Source organism: Pithys albifrons, chromosome 10, assembly GCF_047495875.1.
Source record: "Pithys albifrons albifrons isolate INPA30051 chromosome 10, PitAlb_v1, whole genome shotgun sequence".
In the NCBI taxonomy this organism is placed as follows: Eukaryota; Metazoa; Chordata; class Aves; order Passeriformes; family Thamnophilidae; genus Pithys; species Pithys albifrons.
Window position 1 is genome coordinate 10,105,940 of NC_092467.1, and position 21,769 is coordinate 10,127,708.

Sequence of the window (21,769 nt, forward strand, 5' to 3'; positions counted from 1 at the left end):
TCTACTTGGGTTCAGTTCTGGTTTATGTGTTGCACAAATTTTGTATACTGGACTACTGTCCAGATAGGATTCTTTCTTCAATACTGTGTTGTTTGCTTTATCATGTCTTTTTTCTCTTCTCTATTCTGATTTTTCATGTCTTCCCCTGGGCTTTGCATGTAATTATTGCTGCTCTCAGTGCTAAACACAGATTTTAGTTTTCCAGGGGATGGACAACATAATTTCATTTGTATTGTGCAGAAATTTTGGTTGTGTGGTTCTCCCCTGACAAACTGACAACCCAGTGTACAGAATATTTTCTGCCTGTCACAAGTGTTGCTTTTGCATTCTGAGAAGAGCAGGGACTTTATGAAGCTTTGATTCAGCACAGCAGGGGAGAGGAGGCCAACCAGCGTAAGTACCAAACATTTATAGGCAGTTTAGATGATTACTGTGGGAAATAGGCTTGTGTTTCCCCCCTTACCTTATGGCTTGTTTCATCCAACTTCCTGCACTATATGATCAAGTTACCCATAACAGCCACCCTCACATTCCCAGCATGAGAATTAGAAATAAAAACTTTAATTCTTACAGAAAGTGGGACTCTTGGGGAAGGACTGGTACTACATACCAAATCTGGAAGCCGGAAGATGGCATCCTGTGGGAGTGAATAGGCTGCCAGCTCTTATGCCTAGGAAGGAGAATGTGTTGTTGCAGCTGCTGCCACCTGTCCAGCCCTTCTCTCTGCCCAGTTCCCTCCTGTGACAGGCACAGGAAGAGTCTTGTCCCTTGGGCTGTCATCAGGCTCTCGAGGTACCCCGCACTTCTCTCCCAGTGACTTGATGAGACTTGGTCCATCAGGTTCATCACCAGGATGCAGACATCCTGCCCAGCACTCTTCCATATGCTGCTGGATGAGCTGCTACATAGATTAGGTAGATTTTGTGAATTTTTTTTAATGTTTGTGTGTTTTGTATGAGACCAGTTAAGAGATCAGCAGCTCCAACTGTTCATCAACTTGCTAAATTTTTTTCCTCAGTAAAAATTCTCAGTATTGAAATTGGTGATGTAGTTTTTTAGTGAATGGTAAATAATGTGAAATTGAAGAGGTGGACTTTCTGAGCTGTCAGAATTTCCTGTGATTTGGGGTTGAGACCTGTACTGACTCTTTCCATCTGTCATATTTCCTCAGGAGCTTTAGTACATTAATTCCTGCAGCTCAATCCTGTAGGTATCCTCATTTACAGCTAATTTTGGAGGACATGACGGGTTTACAGCAGAAATAACAAAGATTTAGCAGGTGGCTTAAATGCCTGAATCCTTTTCTTCAAGCACAGATGCTTAAACTAGGAAAAACAACAAAATCTGTGGAAAAATTCCTTTCTCCAGTGATTCAAGAGGTCCTATCCCTGTCATAAATTTAAGCAATATTTGTTCATAGCCAACAGAAAACCTGGATCATAAAATGGAAAATAAATCCTCTTTTAAGAGCAATTCCTTGCTGCCCTTTCTTAGATGTGTTGGAGGAATTGAAATAACTCCAAGCATTGTGCATGCCACCCAGGCTGATAGGACTGCTTGGCCAGCCAGGGACATGTGCCTGGTGTTACCCAATGTTCTATGTTGATGTTTCCCTCAACTGGATGTACTTTTCAGTCAGTGTATGTTAATGAAAAGCTGATGTCACTTCGAAGAGTTATATCATGTAATGCGCTTATTATCATTGAACTGACTTCTGGTTAATTCTGTTTTGTGGCAAAAATGGTTTGGAAGGTGGTGTTCATTTGTTTGTGCTTCTGATCAACAAGGACATCCAGTTCCCACAGAGCATGACTTGCACTCCTCTTGTTGCCAGTCTGTCCTGCAGAGTTTCCACTTTTGAAATTCACATTAAACTTAAGTTACAGTGTCCCTTTAGTGATTTCCAAGAAAAAGGAAGCTCTGCTGTAGAAATGCTTTTTGTCTGAATAACTGTGTTCATAATTCCTTTCATAATCTATGTAAGGCTTTAGATTAATTTCATAACCCTGAGGATTTTTTTCACATAAATTACTAATGTAGAGTCAGAGTCACCAAGATTCGTAGTCCTCAAACACGTGATTTGAAGGAAATCCTTAAAGCTTGGTTTGTATTATGTTAAATGAGGGAGAATATTGGTTGAGAACTAGAGAATTTTTATTCTTTTCTGCTATCTCAAACTATATTTAAAATGTAAATTCCAGGCATTTAATTTTCTGTAATTTAGTGACTTCTGGCAGAAGAAATCAGAACTGTCTTGCATCTTGTCCGCCTCAAGACCATAATATTAGGAATCATTAGTGCATGCTGTAGGGAGATGTGTGTGTATAACAGAGAAAACTGCTGGATATATTTAATGCTGAATACAAAAAGTTTGGCTTAAAATAAAGATTATCTTTTCCTGTTATGTATATAATTTTGTAACTCTTAATCAGCATCTGCAAAGCTTTTCTATTGCTGATCCGATTTACTAAAGTAAATTTATAGGGCGCAGCATTTGTCCTCTAAAAAACCCCCACCTCTTAAAAACATGCAAAAATCTGTAATCCTCTTAAAACCCCCCCAAATCTCATGGCCTTGAATGATAGGTCATGTTGCACGTTCTTTTAAGTCTTCTCTTGAGGATTTGTGTAACTAAGTATTTGGACTTCCACAAATGCTTTTTCTGTAAGTTTTGGTCAATGCACGCTTGTGCTTTATTCATGTGCAGCTATTATGGTTTACATTGCAGATGAAAAGATTGAACTGTTGGTGGGACCAACCCTGAGCTTTGTTTGTTTGTTTTGTTTTTCTCCTCTTTGCACCTTTGTCTTTCTATGTTTCTCTTTGCCTTGGTGTTCCTTATTCTGCCACATATAAAATGCCCTTCTATTGCATTTCTAGGTAAGCAAGCAAAGCAATAAAATAGAATTAAAATTCCTTCTTAATTTAATGAAACCTGGATACAATACAGAAAGGGAATCCCTTCTTTTGAGAATCTAGGTCACCTCATAAGGAAAAGAATTCTCTACTGAGAAAAATCTATTTTTGCTATTTTCTTTTTTCTTTTTTCCTTTAAAAAACCGACCAAACAAAAACCCCACAACAACGATGTACCAGTGTCTGTACTTTTATGCTGGGCTTGCCTAATGACACGAAGAGGGGTTTTGCTGTTATGTGTAATTAAATGTCACTTATCTGAGGTGCACTGCAGGAAGGGAATGGCCAAGGAGATGAGTTAGTAATGTGGGAAACACTGGATGCAGCAGGGAAAGCTAGAGCAGGTCTCAGTTCTCTCTCTAGCAGGTTGGTTGGGACCAATGCCAGATTAAAATTGGATCTGCGTATTCACATGATAATGCACATGATCTAATAAGGCTTGTGGAATGTCAACCATTAGGGAATAGATGCACCAGCCTGCTCTGAATGGTCTGGTGGAGTCGGTTTGGTCCCGTGTGGCTGGAGCTAATAAGCTCTGATGACTCTGTGTAGAATTGCTTGTTCTTGAAACAATGCTGAGGCAGACATGAGATGCTTGCAGGAGTTATAAATAGCAGCTCCATGCTGTGTGGCAGTGCTGGGGCTGAAGTCCTGCTGGCCTGGGAAGGAGGAGCTGTGCTGCTGGGAAGATGCCCTGAGCTAATGAAATCGCTACATCTGAGGCACCTCTGTCATCTCAAATGGAAAATGTGCTACCTGGAAGTATCTGATCCCAGCTGATGGAGATCTGATGGCAATAATAGGTTGGGTTTTTTGTAGAACAGCTTTCATAGTGGTAGTGCCTTCAGATGTGTTTCTTCAAACTAGGCACTAGTCAGTGACAAAAATGTCTGTTTGAGGAGATAAGGAATTTTGCTCTTCCTTCAGAATAGGCATATATTCATTCCCCCAAGAATGTGCCAGTGTAGAAGCTGGGAAATAAAGAAGAAATATGTAGTCTGGCATTAACTCTTGAATAGTTGGATTTTCTTACAATTTTCAAAATGTGTTTTTAGAAGAACAGGAATAAATAAAAAGCATGAGATCTCTGGTCTGTTTACTTATTATCAGCCCATTGAGCTACATGTAAAATTACTATGCTGCCCCTTCTCACAAGGTGATGCTGGTGTTTTGTTTTGGTGTTTTTCTCATAAAAGTAGAGCATGACCTGATTAAGACAAAGGGTGAGTCTTTGTGAAATTGAATCTGTTTGTGACTGGTAAGGCCCCTCCTAAGCACGTACAGAAAGTTCCAGGGTGTCATAACAGAGGGATCTTGTTACACTTTGTGTTGGGTTTTTTTGTCTCATTGAAATCTTGGCATTGAAAGCCTAACTCTGTTCCAAAACATTGTCTGCTCTTAGTGGTTTACTCATTTTTATTTCCTGCCACTTAAGTGCTCAGTTTTCCAATGAGAGGATTTTACTTTACAACAGATTGCTGTAGAAAAAAAAATCTTGTTTATTTTTTGTCACTGACATTAGAATTTTCAAAGGCAAAGCAGCTATTTGAAGTACTGGGACAGATGTGAGGGCTGAAGGAGAGCTGAAGAGGTCTTGCTGCTCACGGCAGAATTCCTTAAGATAAACTGTGAAATCCATGGCATCATTATGGATGAGTGATGGCCGGTAACATGTGAGTAGCAGAAATAATAGTAGCAGTGAACCTCACCTGTGTCTGTGCTGACTGGCACAGGCTGTCATCTTTGGTGGTTATTCACGGTGGGAAGTTCTTAGAGATGAATTAGTGTGTGTGGAAAGAGTGGGAGGGCACAGCCTTTTCAAAACTTTCAGAACCTATTTTAAAATACACTTTTGAGTCTTCTCATTAAGTCAGGGGGTATTTTTTTGTAGTGATGGATGAAAACTGTATAAAACTCATAGTGTAACAGGAAGATCCTAAAATCTCTGAAGCTTTTGTACCCCTCTTATCTTGTGTTCATATTTGAATAGGGTTGCCCTGGACTGTCAGAGGCATTGTCAGCTGACCTTGATTTAAGAGAACTGCATTTCTGCACTGCTAAAAACAAAGTGTGCCCAGGCCATTTCAAAGAACACTTGTATGATAAACTAGATCTCATAAGGCAATGATAGAAGCCTGGAGATAGTCTATCTGGTGTATGGATAGTGTATAAAATGAAAAAATAAAAGTTGAATGCTGTCATCTTAGTGCTTTGAGAAGGGCTTAATTTAATCTGCTCTACTAAAGAGAGAAGAAATAATGGGAAATTTAGATATAATGCCAAAGGAAGCTAAAAGTAGAGGCAGAAGGCCAAATGGAAAAATTCCTCTTGTGTGATACAGCCAGAATCCTTTCTGTATTTTAAATCAATGCATGATTTATTGGCATGTAACATCATTGGCTTTTATATTCTACAGTAGGGTAGTGTGAATGATAGGGTTTTTCAGGATACCAATATCAGTAGCAGTTTGCACAATCTATTTGGTATAGTATTGTAGCAGTAATACACACATTCAGTTACATGCATGTTAGGACTAAAAACATTGGAGGCAATTCTGTAAACATGTATTTGTCAAGAAGGACACAAGTCAAGTGTCATTGTTGTGATGAAAATACAGTATCTATTCTTCTATTGTTTGTCTTCAATACATGAATCTGTGAGGTGTGACTAAAATGCTGTTGTGCCTCAGGTGACTTTATGTGATGATTAATAATGTGATTCTGTTGCTTGACCCCCATATGTGATTTCTTTTTGAAGTAAACCACCCCTGTCCAAAGGCTGCATTACCTTTACCAAAGAGCAAGGCTTTTAGAACATGCTGAAACGAAGACAATTGAAAGTTCAACAGTGCGTTGTCAATTTGCTCTTTGGATACAAACCAGGTTTTCGTTTGTTGTAGTGTTTGGGGGATTATGAGGGTTTTATAAATCTTGGAATCTGTTGGCTAAGTATAAAGGCTTAGTTTAGGAAATACAGAGTTTTGGGCTCAGGTGGTTTCCTGGCTCTTTCTGCTGACATGTACAGTAATATGATTTAGTGCTGCATAGTAGTGATCACTGCAAAATATTTTAACTTTTTAAGCTATCTACATTTGTACCCAGGGGGGAAACAGGCCTTTTGTAGTTACCCAGTTGCACCAAGTGGAGATTTCTTGAAGAAAGGGGAATAATAAATGTTTCAGTGTAATTTGAGTGCTCCTTCATAATTGTAAATAAAATAATACTTTAATTAAAACAGAATTTTGGTATGAGAGTTCTGCAATTAAAAGTTTGCAGTGGAATGGATCTCATTGGGAAAGCCAGAGGCAGAGAGTTGAAGAACAGGTCGATAAATGCCACATACAAGATCCAAACCTGTTGCACTTTTATTCCAGGTGTTTGATTATGATGGTGCATGTGAAACTTCTGCATCCTACAGCTCAAGAAAAACATCTAGGCAGTGTAGAAGGCACTTTGTCAGAGGTGCTGTGACTGGTGTAAGAGGAATGCTATTACTGCAAATTTTGGAAGTGCTGACTTCAGAATATCGTGCTCAGAAAAATAGGTTAATGATGTTGACAAATGGGGGGAGCAGCATCTGAGAATCCTGGAGAGCGCAGGTTTTTCCAATGATGTGGAGTATGTAAAGCACAGGCAGTGAGAGGCTGAGTGACTCCTGAAGTGCAATATTAAGATTCAGATACTATTAATACACCATGTGTGAACTTTGTAGGTTTGAAGTTTGCATTTATATTCTTTTGAATCCCAAATTGCCTCAGTGCCGTGTCTTAAAACGTGGGAAAATGTTTCCGTGGGCTTATTTTGTTGAAATCTGAATATAAGCATTTCAGTGCAGCAATAGATGTATTTTCTTTGGAGATAAACCTACTGACATCTGTTTTACTTGATGCAAGTGTCTGAAATCATGGGACGGGAAGGAGCATTGCAATCAGATGTCAGCTCTGGCCATAGTAGTTTTTTCTCCTAAGGCACCATATAGCAAGTCTGTATATGGAAAATGTAAGGTATTACGTTCACAACATAATTCAGTTGGTTTCTCTGATTTAGTACTTTTAATGAAATAAAAGTTTATTCAAAAGATGACCAAGAACTTTGTGTTTGGAGGCAGATTTTCCAGCTTCTTGTGATAAAACCTGAATGTATATCAGTTCCTCTGAACATGTTATCAACCTGCTGACAAACATTCTGCTGTTGCACATGAGGAAAGGAGATGAGGGAACACAGGCTGGGCTGGCAGTGATGGGAGTAGTCCCCCGCTCCCAGCTAGGGGGGGGTTTAGTGCAGAAAGCTTGGGCTGAAGTTTTTTTGTTGTTCTCTGTGTTCTAACCTTCCATATGCTGTGTGTGCATGTAGTGCTTGGCAAACATTTCACAGGGGCTTTTCTGATTGTACAACCTGTAAATATAAGTCTTAAATTAGGCATCAGAGAAAAGGGTAAATGACTGAATTTGTGTTCTTGTCAAGCAGAAGTGATACCTTTTGCTGCCGTTATGGTCAAGAGTACTTAGCCACACTGTTAAAAAGCAAAAAAAATTCTGTTCACCCATTGTCCTCCCACAACCATCCTCAAAAAAACTCTGCTAGCATCCTGATTTAGTTCACTTCCTGTCTTCATGGTACACAACATATTTTCTTCCTTTCAGTCAATAGTTGAGTTGTTGTTGGTTGGTTTGTTTGTTTGTTTGTTTTAACAAGTTAAAGTAATTAAATCCATGGAATAAGAGCAGGACAGAATCTGGGGGGGTTGTGAATCTGGTGTTCATTTGGTTAATTTTAATTCTTTGATTCTGCCCCACCCCCCCACCCCTCCCATATGACAACTGAAAATGAACTTGTGAACTGAGGCAGCTGGGGCAGACAAATGTTTAGGGGAAGTATTCTGTTTATCTTGACAGCAGTTTCAAATCTCCAGTCTTCCCAGTCTAGGGGAATTACAGGGAGTGGATAACTGCAGCATATCCAAGTCCACAAATCTTAACACTTTCATGCTGGGTTAAAACTCACAAAGTTGCAGTGAATTACTGTTCTGTTTCTGACTTGCTTGTCTTACTTTGTACAGATGTCTCAATCTTGTCAGTAATTTTATCATCAGCACCCAAGATAGTGAATCTGCTCTTGTCTCAGCAGACAGTTTGTTCATATGAGACCTTTAACCAATGTTACACTGGAGAATGACCACTCTGTTTGCAAATGGCATAGATAACTTGGATAAATAGACTTATTTTTTCCATTTTTCCCTGTATGTACAGTTCTTATCACTTAACTTTGCTGTAGCCAGTGAAGCAATGTATGTCCAGCAAGATCTCTTGGGGTGTGCTTGTGTAAAACTCCCAAAGTAAAGAAACACAAAAAGAAAATTTGAGATAGCATAGATTACTCAGTGGACTGCACAGGTCTGTAGTTTATTCTTACCAGCCCCTTATTGCAGTTAGAACAGACCTCTAGATCATCACCTTTTGTGTTTTTTTGCAGCTGAGCTTGCATAGCAGATGAGCTGTTACTCATTAAGGAGGAAGCCTTGAGTACAAGGCACTCTGGAGTTAGAAGGTTTTTTTGGCCTTCTCCCTCACGTGTGACAGTTCAAAATAGCCCTTTCCATATCCAAGTGGTTCTAGTCCCTTGAATGCTTCCAGCCATCACTGTCGTCGCTCCAGCTCTCATCTCTTGGCTTGTGTGTTACAATTTGTTAGAGCTGCAGCTAAAGCTTTTGATCCTGAAAAACATGTTTTTGAACTCAGCAGTTCTTTTCTAGGCAACACAAACAACTATCAGTTCATTGCTGCACTGTTCAGCATTGTGCACTGGCTCCTCAAGGAATACAGCTCCAGGATTTTCGCAGATATTTTAAGTCTTCCAAGGTGATTACTTGGAAAATTGCTTTCATCTCTCTGCCCATGACCACCCATGATAATTGTGTTTTCTTGTAGCATAATGTAATATATAACCATAGTCCTGGGATTGCTAAAGCTGGTGAGGTACTCAAGAATAATATTAAAACTAGTTTTCACTGAATAGAAAGGAAAAGATCACATCAGGATGAAGTACAACTGGGAACAAGTAGTGCTGGATAATTTTTTGAACAAGCAATCATGAAATAACCCAAGGTCTTTAATAGCTGCCTGTGTGTTAGAATTCTAATACAGCCTTCCCTGTTCTAGCAACGGGAGTCAGTATAACCAGGGGAGTCTGGACAGAGCCCCATCAGTTTCTGTTGCACTGAGATGTTGAACAGCATCACACAGTGTTAATCACTTGTTTGGGTCTTGGTTCACTTTGGGTTTTTTTGTGGAGAAATTTTCACACAGAAATTCACGATCCGTCTGTGTTCATTTAGGCATGTGCAGAACTTTGAAGGTTGCAAAGGAACCTTTCTGAGGTCACTTAAGGCTTTTCCTCTACACATTTAATGCTCACTGAGTGCATGGGTGAGTGGAGTCTCCCTGTTGCTCTATACTGAGCACTATTTAATACATACGTGACTGTTCCCTTGAATGCCATTTCCAGGGAGGGTCTGAACAGAAAAGTAACAGTGCTTCTCCTAGATATGTTTGGAATTGGCGTATCAGTTGTGCTTTTTTCAAAATGAATTGCTCGAGCCCTATAATCTGTGATATTTCTGGTGAAAAACCACTTGCTATTAGTGACTAATTCTTGCTGTTAGAGGTAGTATTGGAACTAGATAGTTAGGAATGTGTGAAGTTGAAAGCTGGGGACTAGAACATTAGCCAACTGTAGTAAATTCAGTTCTACAAATTCTCGTTCTATTGAATTGATGTGGTGTGTTCTGATCCTGGCATACAGAAAACCAGTAGTGTATAAACCTTTGCACGTGCCTTTTGAGAAAGATTAGACAATCCTTTTATGCTTAAACTGTGTTTGTCAAAACCCTCCCTGGTTGCCAAATCATATGTGTGAGGCCAGCTCAGATAATTAACGCAAAGGAAAAGAATTCTAAGCTAAAATAATGTTGTAGTGATAATCTGCTTTTGTCTTTTCATTCAGTTCAAGGGAATGAGTCATTTAAATAAGCATAGGTAGGGATATTATAGGCAGGCCTTTATTTTTAAAACAAACAGACAAACAAGCCCTCAGGAGTTCTCTTCTCAGGATTAAGAGTTGTTGTTTTTTGATGAAAACAGTTTATCCCCAGGAAAATGGAAGTGCTTACATGTTTAATCTGGCTTCCTCACCAACATTCATGTTCAGCCTCAAACTGCTTTTTGAGTAGCAGCAGTTTGAAATTACATGACTGTTGTAAATTCAAGACAACTGTCTTAATTTTACAGATAATCTGTGCAAGGAAAAAGATGGGAGGAGCTCTAGCACACTTCTGGGAAAACTGTTCAGAGAGCTGTGGTATCTTAGCTTTGGTGGTAACACTTAGTGTTTACATCTCAGTAATTGTGGCTTTCATTAACTGTTTTCTAAAGCATCTCCAGTAATTTCCATTATTGTTATTTCAGCATATTTAGATGCTTTTGTCCATAGTTGCTCACTAGTAACTAAAGTTTTCTTTTAGATTCAGTGGTGATTTGGTTTGCTTAGAAGAATTTTCTTTGCAGACCCAGAATATTGCCTGAGCTATCTGTAAGCAGTCCAGTTAATTCAATCATATTTTCCCAAATTTAAACTGAATTTCTTTCAAACTGATTGTGATGAACAAGACATTTCAGTGTATTTTTCATGTTTTTCAATGACACTTATCACCAGGCTGAACCTGTTTCTGAAAATACCCATCAGTTCTTTATTATGTTTTACAGTGTCAGTGTTTTAGAATTTGAGTGAACTTGTCAGTTTTAATTCCATGATGGATTAATACAGGACCAGATTTGTAAGTGAACGTTTACTTTGAGTGCTTTGGAACAACCAGCTTTAGTATTTCAGTCAGTCCCATGATGGCACCAGCACAGTTTGTATTCCTGCCCCCCTCCCCTGGGCTGCCCTTCTCCCTCCCCATCACTGCCATGCTGTGCTGGTTCAGAGGGCATTGCCTGTGTCTGACTCCCTTACACTTGGCAAAATTTGTTATATGTACTTACTTAAACAGTGTTTTTAAAACTAGAATGAATTCTAATCCTATCCTTGTACATTGGGCATCAAGTCTTCTGTCCTGCAGCTGAACTGAGGATTGGCAGTTCTTCTACTTGTCTTTTTCATCAAACTGTGCTGAATAAGACATGATCTTCAGTATAATATATATTAATATAATATAGTAAAGGCTGGACTCATTGGCCTTCTAGTTGTTTTCCAGCCTTAATGATTCTATAAACAGTTTTGTATTTGGAACTAAACATTATTTATGTATTTTGACCAACCCCTTTTGTCTTGTCACATCAGGTTTTTAGTTGTCAAAGTAGGGAATAGTTACACTGTGCGGTTATTTTCTTTAGGTAGTTGGTATTGGAGTACTTTGATAAATAATGGTAAACTTTTAATCTTTTAAAATTAATTATGTAAAAGTATCTTTCAGTCTGCTTAAACTCCCACTCTCTCTTTTAGAATATAAGGAAGTTGAAACAATGTCAACAGTAGAAATGACCTTTTTATTAATACTGCAAGTAAGGAAGTGAAAATGACTACAATATTAGTAGTATTTGCACAACAGTTAAGATCCTGTTGTCAAATCCTATTTTTTTACTGAATAGTTTAAAATTAGGAAGGCAGTTAAAAGCTCACAATTTATTATTTAAATATGTCTTGGGGGACTGCATGCAGATTTGTGTGCATAGAAGTAGGAAAATAAGCTATACCAGTTTCATGTATAACTAAAATGATGATGTGAAACACTATGTAAAATATTAAGATTTTCTTGATCAGAAGGCAGAGAATTATTGGGAAGGCTGCAGAGCCACAGCCGCTCAGTTGGATTGGTTTGCTTGATTCTTTGAAAGGTTTGCAGTTTCTTTTCAAAGGTTTTTAAGGGCTTTAAATTTTTAGAACAAAGCTTTATGTTTTCAGAATCCAAGCTATTTATTTGAAATAAATGTTTCTATCAAGCTTTCAAGTAGGGCATCTGAACCAATTTTTAGATAGGTGCTTTTGAAGTCAGCCCTTTGCTTTGGCTGTTTCTCATGCATTGGTATATACAATATTTAATATATAGAACAGTAATATACTTTTTAACTATGCAGTTGTTTTAAATTTTGTGGTAGTTCTTTAGGCTGGCTTTGCAAGATTTTCTAAGGTTCAATACTTTAAGTCACTTAGGAAATGGTGAGATAGTTGTTGGTAATTACAATGAATTCTTACAGTCTCTTGTACCCTAAATTGAACAGATAAATTGAAGCCTCTTCTTCAAGACAATTTTACAGTCTTGCCATCCACATGTTCTTTTTTTCTTTCTCTTTTGGGATTCAAGTTTTACTACTGTCATCTTTCCAAACAGAACCATATTTGGGTGAGTTGTCTCCCACCATGGATGGTGAATTGGGAGCTTCTCTGTGTTCTACATGCAAACAGTTGCTAATTCTTCCTGCAGCATCAAATGTTACTTTTACTTGTACTACTGTGCGGGAGCATACAAGTTACCTAACAATTTTTAGATTCTTGGGTAAAGTCCTTGTACTAATCTAAGTGTTAGAAAGGAACAAGGTAGAAATTAAATTTACTAAATTAAAAAAGCCACAAGATGGCATCAAATTGTCAACTCTATCTGTTGCTCCTAACATCTTTTTAGAGGTCAAAATACTCCAGACTCTTTGGATCTCTGCATGGAACTAGTTGGGACAGGGGATATGCAGTGAAATAAGTTTTTCCTTTCACCATTTCAGCTTGTGAAGCTGTAATAAGATACTGGTAATAGTTTGGCTTAAAACATAAAAGTTCATTTTCCAAAATGTAGTGTGAGTTTTGTGCAGACAATTTCTGATTCCAGTTGAGAAGTGAAAGTAACCTAACTGTGGATGTTAATGCACATTTAGACCTAAGGAAAGTACTAGGTATCTAAAATATAGACTTGTTTTTTTCCTATAATACAGGAAACTGCTAGTGGGATTGTGGTATCAAATAAATATTGGTAGTGGGTGATTTTTGTGAATTAATACAAATAATTAGTTTTAAAAATATATTATTTTTAGAAAGGTCAAAAAACACTCCAGAAGGTTTTAAAGGTGTTTAAGAGGAAAAAAAAAAATCCACAAAAGCCCCAGATGAAAACTACACCCACTCTTGTGTAAGTGAAATGCAACTACAGATGTAGTAACCACACCTGCTGACCTGTTTTGTTCATGCACTGATCTGTGAATCAAGAATTCTTAGGTGTTTGGGTAGGACAGTGCTAAACAGCAGAAGGCACACACTAAAGGAAAAATAATTACTGAGCAGCCGTTTTGTAAATGTCTGATATGGTGGGAAACACGAGCCCTGGAATGCAATGAATCCCACAGCACAGCAGATACAGCAATCCAGGGAAATGATGCAGGGAAGTTCAGGAAAGTAGGAAGCTTTCGGTGTCTGTTTTCCTGATCACATTCTATGTCAGGTTGTTGCTTTTGAATGGTTAAATACTCATGTATTTAATGTAAATCATAAGTAAACTGTATATATGTAACCTTCTATGGTAAATTAGCACAAGTAAACCAAGTAATAAGTTTTTGATTAAAATACAATGTTAAGTGGTTGTCTTAAAGAAGATTTGTATTTTTCAAATTACATGGTTTTGTTACTAAATTAGTTTTGACTTATGAATATTCATATTATACTCCTTAACAGTCTCAAACAGCTTATGCATAAGAATTAGGTATGTCATTTTCAAGCAAAACTGTTAAGTATTCAGAAATTTTGAGGAAATGAATGTTCTTTAAATAGCTAAACAGTGATTTCTGCTGCTTGTTGTGCTCAGGGTACAGCTGCACAAACAAAAGCTCCCCTAGCTGGAGTTTGAATTTGCAGTGTGCTGGTTACTTAAAGAGTAACTTCTAGATTAAAAACTCGACATTAGAAGATTTGAAAAATCTTCCTGTGCACTCACTGAGGAGTAAGCTACTGCCTTTACAGGGAATTGGAGCAATCAAACAAGAAGGTGCCTCTGAGTAGCTGACAGACCACAAATGACCAGCAGCACCTGCCTTGAGTATTTGAATGAACCAAGTATGGCGTTTACTCTGTCAGAGTCATACACATCTTAGTATTTTTCTTGTTATACCTCCCTTGTGAACAGACCTTGTGCCAGTGTATTGTCATAGGAAAAGCCTGTACCTTTATCTGAATGCTTTTGAAAAGCATTAATTTGTTATCCAAACTTAGCAGATAAAAGGAAAATATTAACAAAATTATCCTGATCATGACTTCCTTATTGACAGCAGGTTTTCTTCTCCACTTGCTGTATCTCGTCAACTGTCACAGTTCTGTGCTTCTGTTTTTTTCCTCATCTTAATAGTATACCTTTCTCCTTGAAAACTTTTTAAGAAATGTGGGGATGAATTACTGATCAGAGTTTCTTTTGCTGCATTGTCTGCGAGTTTTACAAAATAGGAGGTGGTTGTCAGGTCACTGCAAATGGTAAAGAGAGAAGGGATGTAAATGAGATGGAAAGGATGGGTGGCACACCCTCAGTAGTGACAGCTGAGCTGCTGTGCTGAGATGCCACAGGATCAGGGGCTGGGACCTGAGTTGAGGTTCATTCCTGAAATCATCATAATCTAAAGCACAGATTTATACAACTAAAAGCTGTGACCTCCATAGTTTATTGATTTGCAGAATTTGTTCTTAGAAATAGAATGGTCATAAACATGGAAGTGGTATCTGCTAATTTAATTGAACTTATTTCCTATCATTAACCAGGTATTTTTGTGATTTATTTTTGAAAATGTACTTTGTTGTTGTTTTGGGGGTGGTATTTTTGTTTGTTTCAGTTGCCATGTTCTCAAAGCCTTGCTTTTTTGTTTTAGGCTTTTGCACTAAGTTTTCCATTATTCACTGTAGAGAAGGCAATTCAGAGGAGAGTATGAAAAACTCCAAAAGAGATAATTTGAAGTTACTTTGTTAGGCTCCAGTCACACAGAAACCAAAGCAAAGCTTTGGTTTTGATTTGGTTATAATTCTTTACAAGAGTTTCCAAAACCTCTGTAACCTCTGAAGCTCGTTGTTTCTTCCTCCCTTTGGTGCAGCTGCTGTAGGACCTGCAGGGTCTGTTTGGGACTTGGATTAGTGGAAGAGGAGACAGGAAAGTTGCACTACTGATTCTGCAGGGGTGGAAAGAGGAATGAACATGTAGGACTCCAGACAGTAATAGTTCTGCATCCATGCAAACTGAATTGGATTTAACAACTTGGAACTTGAGAGGAAGTGAAGTTTCTTTGTGAAATGTAAAGAAAACCATCAAGCTGAAGTGCTGCGAATTCAGGAAGTGTTACGGGAGAATTCTTGGTTTCATCAAAATGTCTTAACTTGTCCAGCACAGATCAGCCTTTTGACACAGAAGATGGCAATTCTCTATAGAAAGAGGTGCAAAATGTTTTATTTCAAATTTCTTGGAAGGTGGAAGTTAAAAGAAAGGTGCTGTTTCTCAGTTGCAAGGCTTCTCTCAGAGGTAGTCAGCCTTCCTGCTACTCTTTCTTCGGAGTGATATTTTCATTTTTATCATTTTCTGAGTAATTATTGTGAAAGGACATTGGCAAAAATACCTTTTCTGTGCTACTAAAAAAGTAAGTCTTAAAATAACAGGTACTGACTCAACTGCCCTACATAAATGTTGGTATTTTAATAATCAGAAAAGAGTACAGCAAAATTTGGGATCAATCAATTTCTTGCAGTGCAGGGTTAAATCCTTATACTAAAGATTAATGAGAGGTTAAAAAAAGCTGTGCACTGTACCAAATATCAGCTCCAGCCTGTTGTAACTAATCATAGGTGGTTATCACTAAAGCTCAGGGAAGAGAGGGGTTTGAGTAAATGGGTGTTTTCGAAGAGCTTGTCAAGGCATTTCTATTTGTACTTCACAGATCTTGAGAAAAAGAGTTTCAACTTTCATGATGGAAACTTCAAAGCAATTCTTCTAAGTGTTATTTAAATCATGGAACTTGAGCCTACTCATCAGCTTTTTTATTTTGAATTGTGAAGCATGTTGTTATTTATGCATGGACATAGAAATGTGAGAATGTCATACTGGGGTCCTTTGCAACAGGTTTTTCCCTGAGTGGGATCTCTGACCTTTCCCATGTCTCGTGGTTCTAGGGTGCACTTCACATTGTGTTTAAGTGATTTTCAGATAAAATTCAAGGTTTCACGTTAAAAGTTTTTCTGTTTGCTTTGCAAATAGAAGTGGCTGGAATTCATAGCAGCTTTTTGCAGTGTTTGTGGTGTGTGTTCAGTGAGGTTTCACAACAGTAACTGAGAACAGAATTTGTTCTTGCAGGAATTTAGTGTTGCTTTGGAACCAGACATGTGTGACTTCACTGTTTTCTTTGCTGATGTGTTGACTCTGTGGAGTTAACAAGAATAAACAATAGTGCAGGTCTTTTGTGTGTTACGCTAAGGGAATTGGATAAGGCATGAGCAGAACTAATTATCATGGAGTGCTATTTCTGGGCATTAAAACTCCTCAAGGCAGGAATGCATTGCAATTTCTTGGTCCTGGTTTTGCACCCAGAGCATAAGCAGATCTTGTGTTGAAATGTCTACAGCCAATTGCTTACATTTATGTTACTAACCCTTGGTGAAAGTGATGATAGGTAAAATAAAACAATGCTATAAATAGAAAAGGTTTCTTTGAATACAGAAAAAAAGAAAAGCTTATGACTGACACTTTGTTTAAAATGTAAACCTGTAAAAGCTTACGAGGTTGTCTGTCCTCCCCAAGTCTAAACCAGAATCTATAAAGAGTTTGGAATATTTTCTCTATTCTCTTCCCTTTAATGGAAACATATTGCCCTCATTTTTATGATACCCTCTATAGCTCTGTGTTCATTTGAAAAACCCATGTACCTGACAAGAAGGTCAACTGTTAATGTTACCTCTTCTGTCTTTCAAAAGGAAGGTGCATCTGCTCGAAAAACACAAACTCCAGCAGCACAGCCTGTGCCACGCCCAGGTAAGGTGGCCTACTGTTACTTGTGTTATTTGTTGTGGGTTCCCAAGAAGTGCTATTGAAAACCTGAGGTAGCTGGAGAATGAAGTGGGGGTCATTTATTTGTGGCCTTTTACTGTGCATGTATTGGAAAAAAACACATAACTTTTTGTTTAATGTTATACTGTGGGACTTGGGTTCATTCTCTTCACTGTGTTGCCCCATCAGCCTGTTGAAGGGATGCACTAGTGAAGTTAAAGTCACAAACTTGTTGGTGATGGGCTTGGTATTTCACAAATTCCAGCTCAAATATCTAACAAGAGCTGGTTAATACTCCAAGGAGAAACAACCTTAACAGAGCAGCTAATCTCAAAAAGAGATATATTATTACTTCTATGATTAATATATCAGAATTAAGTAAGTCTTTGAATGTATTATCATAACTTCTTCTCACTTCTTAGCACATAAGATATTTGTAATGGAGCCAATATCCTCAGCTGACTTTTTAATTCCCAGTTAGTAGATGTTGGCTACTAAGTCCATTTGTCTGTCAGATTGAATCTCAAATTGTGATTCAGTGATGGAATTACAAAAGTTACTTTGTTCTAATACAAAACCTTCAGGAAGAGTTTTTAGAGGAGTGTAAGAGCACAGACAGTAGATGAGATGAACAGTGAATCCAAACAGCAAAGTCTGAAGCTGCACCTGGTTTGCATACTATGAGAATTTATGATTTGGTGGAAGAAGGTCTCAATTTTCGGAACAAGATGATGTTATGAAAGTAGTGGGGACATTCTGGGAGGTTTGGAAACAAAGCTACTATTTAAAATGAATATACTTTTTCTAGAAGTACTGCTGGAATGCTGTGGATTTTTGTTGAGACTCTAAATGCTTTCAATGTGTGCCTTGCTATTTCCTTGAGATTTATTAGCAGGATTTAATACTAAGGCTTAATACTGTAAAGCTGATTCTTCCCCAAAAATCTATTCTAATATTGAATGTTCTCAGCAGACCTAAATGCTGTTGTGCACAGATTGTTCTGTTTGGTTATTTTGGTACTGGGAAGGTCATGCTGCCTGTCATACTTATCTCACTAGCCCAGTTAAGCATCGCAATGCAAATGGAGCTGACAGCAGGATGAAAGGGGGAGAAGTGGCAAGAACAGAAATCTGAGTTGTCACAGTCCCTGCTGCTGGCTATGACTTCATGGGCAGTAATGGCACAAGTGTGGGTTTTGTGCATGACACAGGTTGTGCTGATACTGCCCTTCTCTAAGGCCAGGCCAATCTGTTTTCTTGCCTCTGTATTGTAAGTTGAAGAGAGGTGTGGTCAGAAGAGGTTTTATTTTTCTGTTCTAGGCTATTTTGGAGTCTGGAACTTTTAAACATTCAGCTGTTCTAATCTTAGCAGTCAAAGTAACTAAAACATGCTGTTTGCAGGAGGATGCTCCTTTGCACATAAGAAGTGTTAGTTAAATTGGGCTAAACAGTTGTGCAGTAATGATTTGGAAAATATATCTGAGATGTGCTTTTGATGTAAGATTATTTTTTTGGCACCATTTTGCATTAACAACTTTTCTACCAACTTGTCTCGATAGAACTATCAAATTTCTTATGGATATTTATTCTTCCTTTACTTTTTTATTTTTTTCTAATTATTTCTTTTTCTTTTTTTTATTCTTTCTTTTTTCTTTCTTTTTCATTTCTCTTTTTCTCTTTTTCTTTTTGTTTTCCTTAGGGCAGTTGGTACTGCCCATGTATTTCAGGGGCATTTTTGCATTAAGGAGATACTTAGATTTAAAAAAAAAATCATTGGGTAGATAAAGTTCATGTAGTTCAATACAGTGTTGTCAATTATATTGGTGCATTTGACAATGTCAGGAAAAGATAATTAAGGATATGGTCTCAATATTTCAACAATGGCAACTATGTGTTGTGAATATTTATACTGTTCTAGGAAGTTTCTGAAACAGTTGGTCATAAATAAACATGAGCAAGTTGATATTATGCAATTGGAAGTCAATTAATGAAATTTGTCATGCATAGTAGCAGTTGAGACTTGAGTTAGTCTGCATCAATCTTGCTACTTCTCACCATCTTCTGATTTTCTGAATTAGGATAAACATGTATGATGATGATTACCAAGCACAACAGTTCTTTCCTGAAGTTAGGACTTGTGAAAACTGAGCTATAAAATGTTTATCTGGGGAAAGCCAGGTAATTTAGTAATACTAAAAGTGAAGAAAGAGAGATGCTTTTCCAGCTTTGGAATGCAGTGTCTCCCTGTACTGAGGTGGTCACAGTTTGGAAGACTGAGGGGGAAACATTTTCTTGCAGAAGTGGGGGGGGAGTTGTTTGGTTTCTGTCCCATAGTGTTTGTTTGTGTGGTTTTATTTGGTGGTTGAGGGTTGGTTTTGTTGGGTTTTTGTTTTGGAGTTTTCTTTCTTATGGTTGGTTGGTTTTTTTCCCCTTCTTGAGTGCCACTGTGTCTGTCAAGCTTGACTGTTTGTGGCACCCAAAGAGCTCATGCAACTTACAGTGCGATCCCAAATTAACCTGAGTAAGCCTGAAACTCAGATCTTGATTGTTTAAAGTTCTATATATGTTAAGGATTGCCCAATCCTATGGATGTCATGTACCATTATAACTGCTAATGCAAAGGCGAAGGTCTGTAAAGATCTGTTGGTTGTGAAACGGTTTTCCTGTTCGTTCAGCACTATTGAACTTGGGATCTACAAGCAGCTTTTTTTCAAGATTGCTGGCAATTCTTGTCAATGTTGTCATGCCCTGACCTTTTGTGGAGGATGGAGGGGGATGACTGTCTTCAGAAAAACCAGGAGAGAGTGACTCAACTCTCCTAACATCTGTTTCAGAGGGTAGAAGGCTGTTTGTTTCTGAATACTCAGACCCAAATTATGAATCCCTTCTTCAACTCTGTGTATTGCATCTGTGAGAATGATCTAAAGACTGTAGTGTGACTCTTGTTCCCTCCTGCAATTAAACACATTGAAGTCTTGCCTTACAGTCACACTTGTATGTATATCTTAGTCATTCTGCTGTATTTTCTGGTTTTTTTCAGTTTCTCAAGCAAGACCACCTCCAAACCAGAAAAAAGGTGAGTCACTTTTAGTTACATGATCTTTCCTGTTTTTCTGTGATTTGTACCCACTCTATTTTTAATTTTCTTTCTGAAATCACAATCAACAACATAAACAAGCAGTGGAATGCAGACAGCATTCTGTTTTGCTAAATATGGGTCCTACCCATATTTAGATACTCATGATACAGGGGCATGCTTCTTTTGTGAACGAAAATCTTTAGTTTAGAGTAAGTTTTACTATAATTTTCCTTGAATATTTTTCTAAGATTCCTACCTGTTAAGCAAGCAAGTTTTTTTTTATGTCTAGCTCCTTTAATGAAAGAGGGGGGAAACCAACCAAAACACACCAAAAAAAACCCCCAGGCAAGTCTAACTTTCTTATCTCCACAGGATCTCGAACTCCCATAATCATTATTCCAGCAGCCACGACCTCTTTAATAACAATGCTTAATGCAAAGGACCTTCTGCAAGATCTCAAGTAAGTAGCTGATTAGAACATACTGTATAACAAATTGTTTTCAGATATAAAAGTTATGCTGGTACCTAATTAGTAATCAAGCAAGAGGGTTCATCTTCTCTCTTGTGACAAGCTAGTTTTCCAGACAAGACTATAAAAGAAATTAATTCCTTTTGACTAGTAGGAAAAAAGCAAAAACCTGTTTTCAGAGTTCTGGCTCAATGTGACCTGTGGGCCCAGAGGGCAGATTGAGGAGTACCAGTTCCAATGTGTGCAGTGGTTTTCTTTTGTGTCATGTAAATGCTTCAATCAGTGAACCCTCACAATAGAAAAGGCTTAGAGAAGATGATCAATGTTCTTGTGGAGCTCAGAAGAGATTTTGGAAAATGGCCCCAGTTACTGTACAGGAGAAGGTGACTGGAAGGTCTGTACCAGACGGTATCAGCCAAGCAGCGCACTTGTTTGTGTAAATAAAGAAATTTTTTTTCCAAGTTGACTTATTGTCATTAAGTATTGATGCAAATTCATCCAGGGAAATATCAGTGAGTTGATATACAATATAATAAAAATATAATAGAACAAAATTTGATTTCTGCATCATACATCTGATTCTAAGATTTAATTCATTGTGGCTTAATGAAACTTTCTGCTTGTCCAACAGATCATGGTATTTAGACTTGCTTATCAGTAAAATATCAGTTGATTTTTTTTGGAACAGACAGTCATTTTCACGGAGAAATACACTGCTATAGACAATATGGTCAAGAAATCATAAATCATAGGATCGATTCGGTTGGAAAAGACCTCCGAGATCATCAAGTCCAACCCTTGGTCCAACTCCAGTCCCTTTACCAGATCATGGCACTCAGTGCCACCTCCAATCTCAGTTGAAAAACCTCCAGGGATGGGGAATCCACCCCCTCTCTGGGCAGGCCATTCCAATGCCTGAGCACTCTCTCTGGAGAGAATTTTTTTCTGATCTCCAACTTGGATTTCCCCTGGCAGAGCTTGAGCCTGTGCCCCCTTGTCCTATTGCTGACTGCCTGGGGAATGCATGGAGGGGTCTTCTTTTGATCACCCCTGCTCTTGTCCATTATGAGACTGGAAACTGCTCTTCTTCAAAACCAGGTTGTCCTGTTATTGTACTTTGGCCTCCACTACAGTTGCCCTAGAATTTTACAAAACTGTGCTGTGAGATATATAAGGTGCTTTCTGATATAACTCTGGTTCCCAGTCTACTGCCACATCCCATCTAAGATCCAGGAAGTCCTGGGCTACTGATGTCTCCTCTGA

At 38.1% G+C, this 21,769-nt stretch overlaps 1 protein-coding gene across 1 annotated transcript in view; it reads left to right on the plus strand.

Annotated features, from left to right (window-relative positions):
- CDC73 (cell division cycle 73) overlaps positions 1-21,769 on the plus strand; it is a 111,334-nt gene that overhangs the window by 68,896 nt on the left and 20,669 nt on the right. The window contains exons 11-13 of the mRNA XM_071565138.1: positions 16,887-16,944; positions 19,999-20,034; positions 20,410-20,497. Of these exons, the coding sequence (XP_071421239.1) occupies positions 16,887-16,944; positions 19,999-20,034; positions 20,410-20,497 (182 nt within the window). The remainder of the gene's footprint in view (positions 1-16,886; positions 16,945-19,998; positions 20,035-20,409; positions 20,498-21,769) is intronic.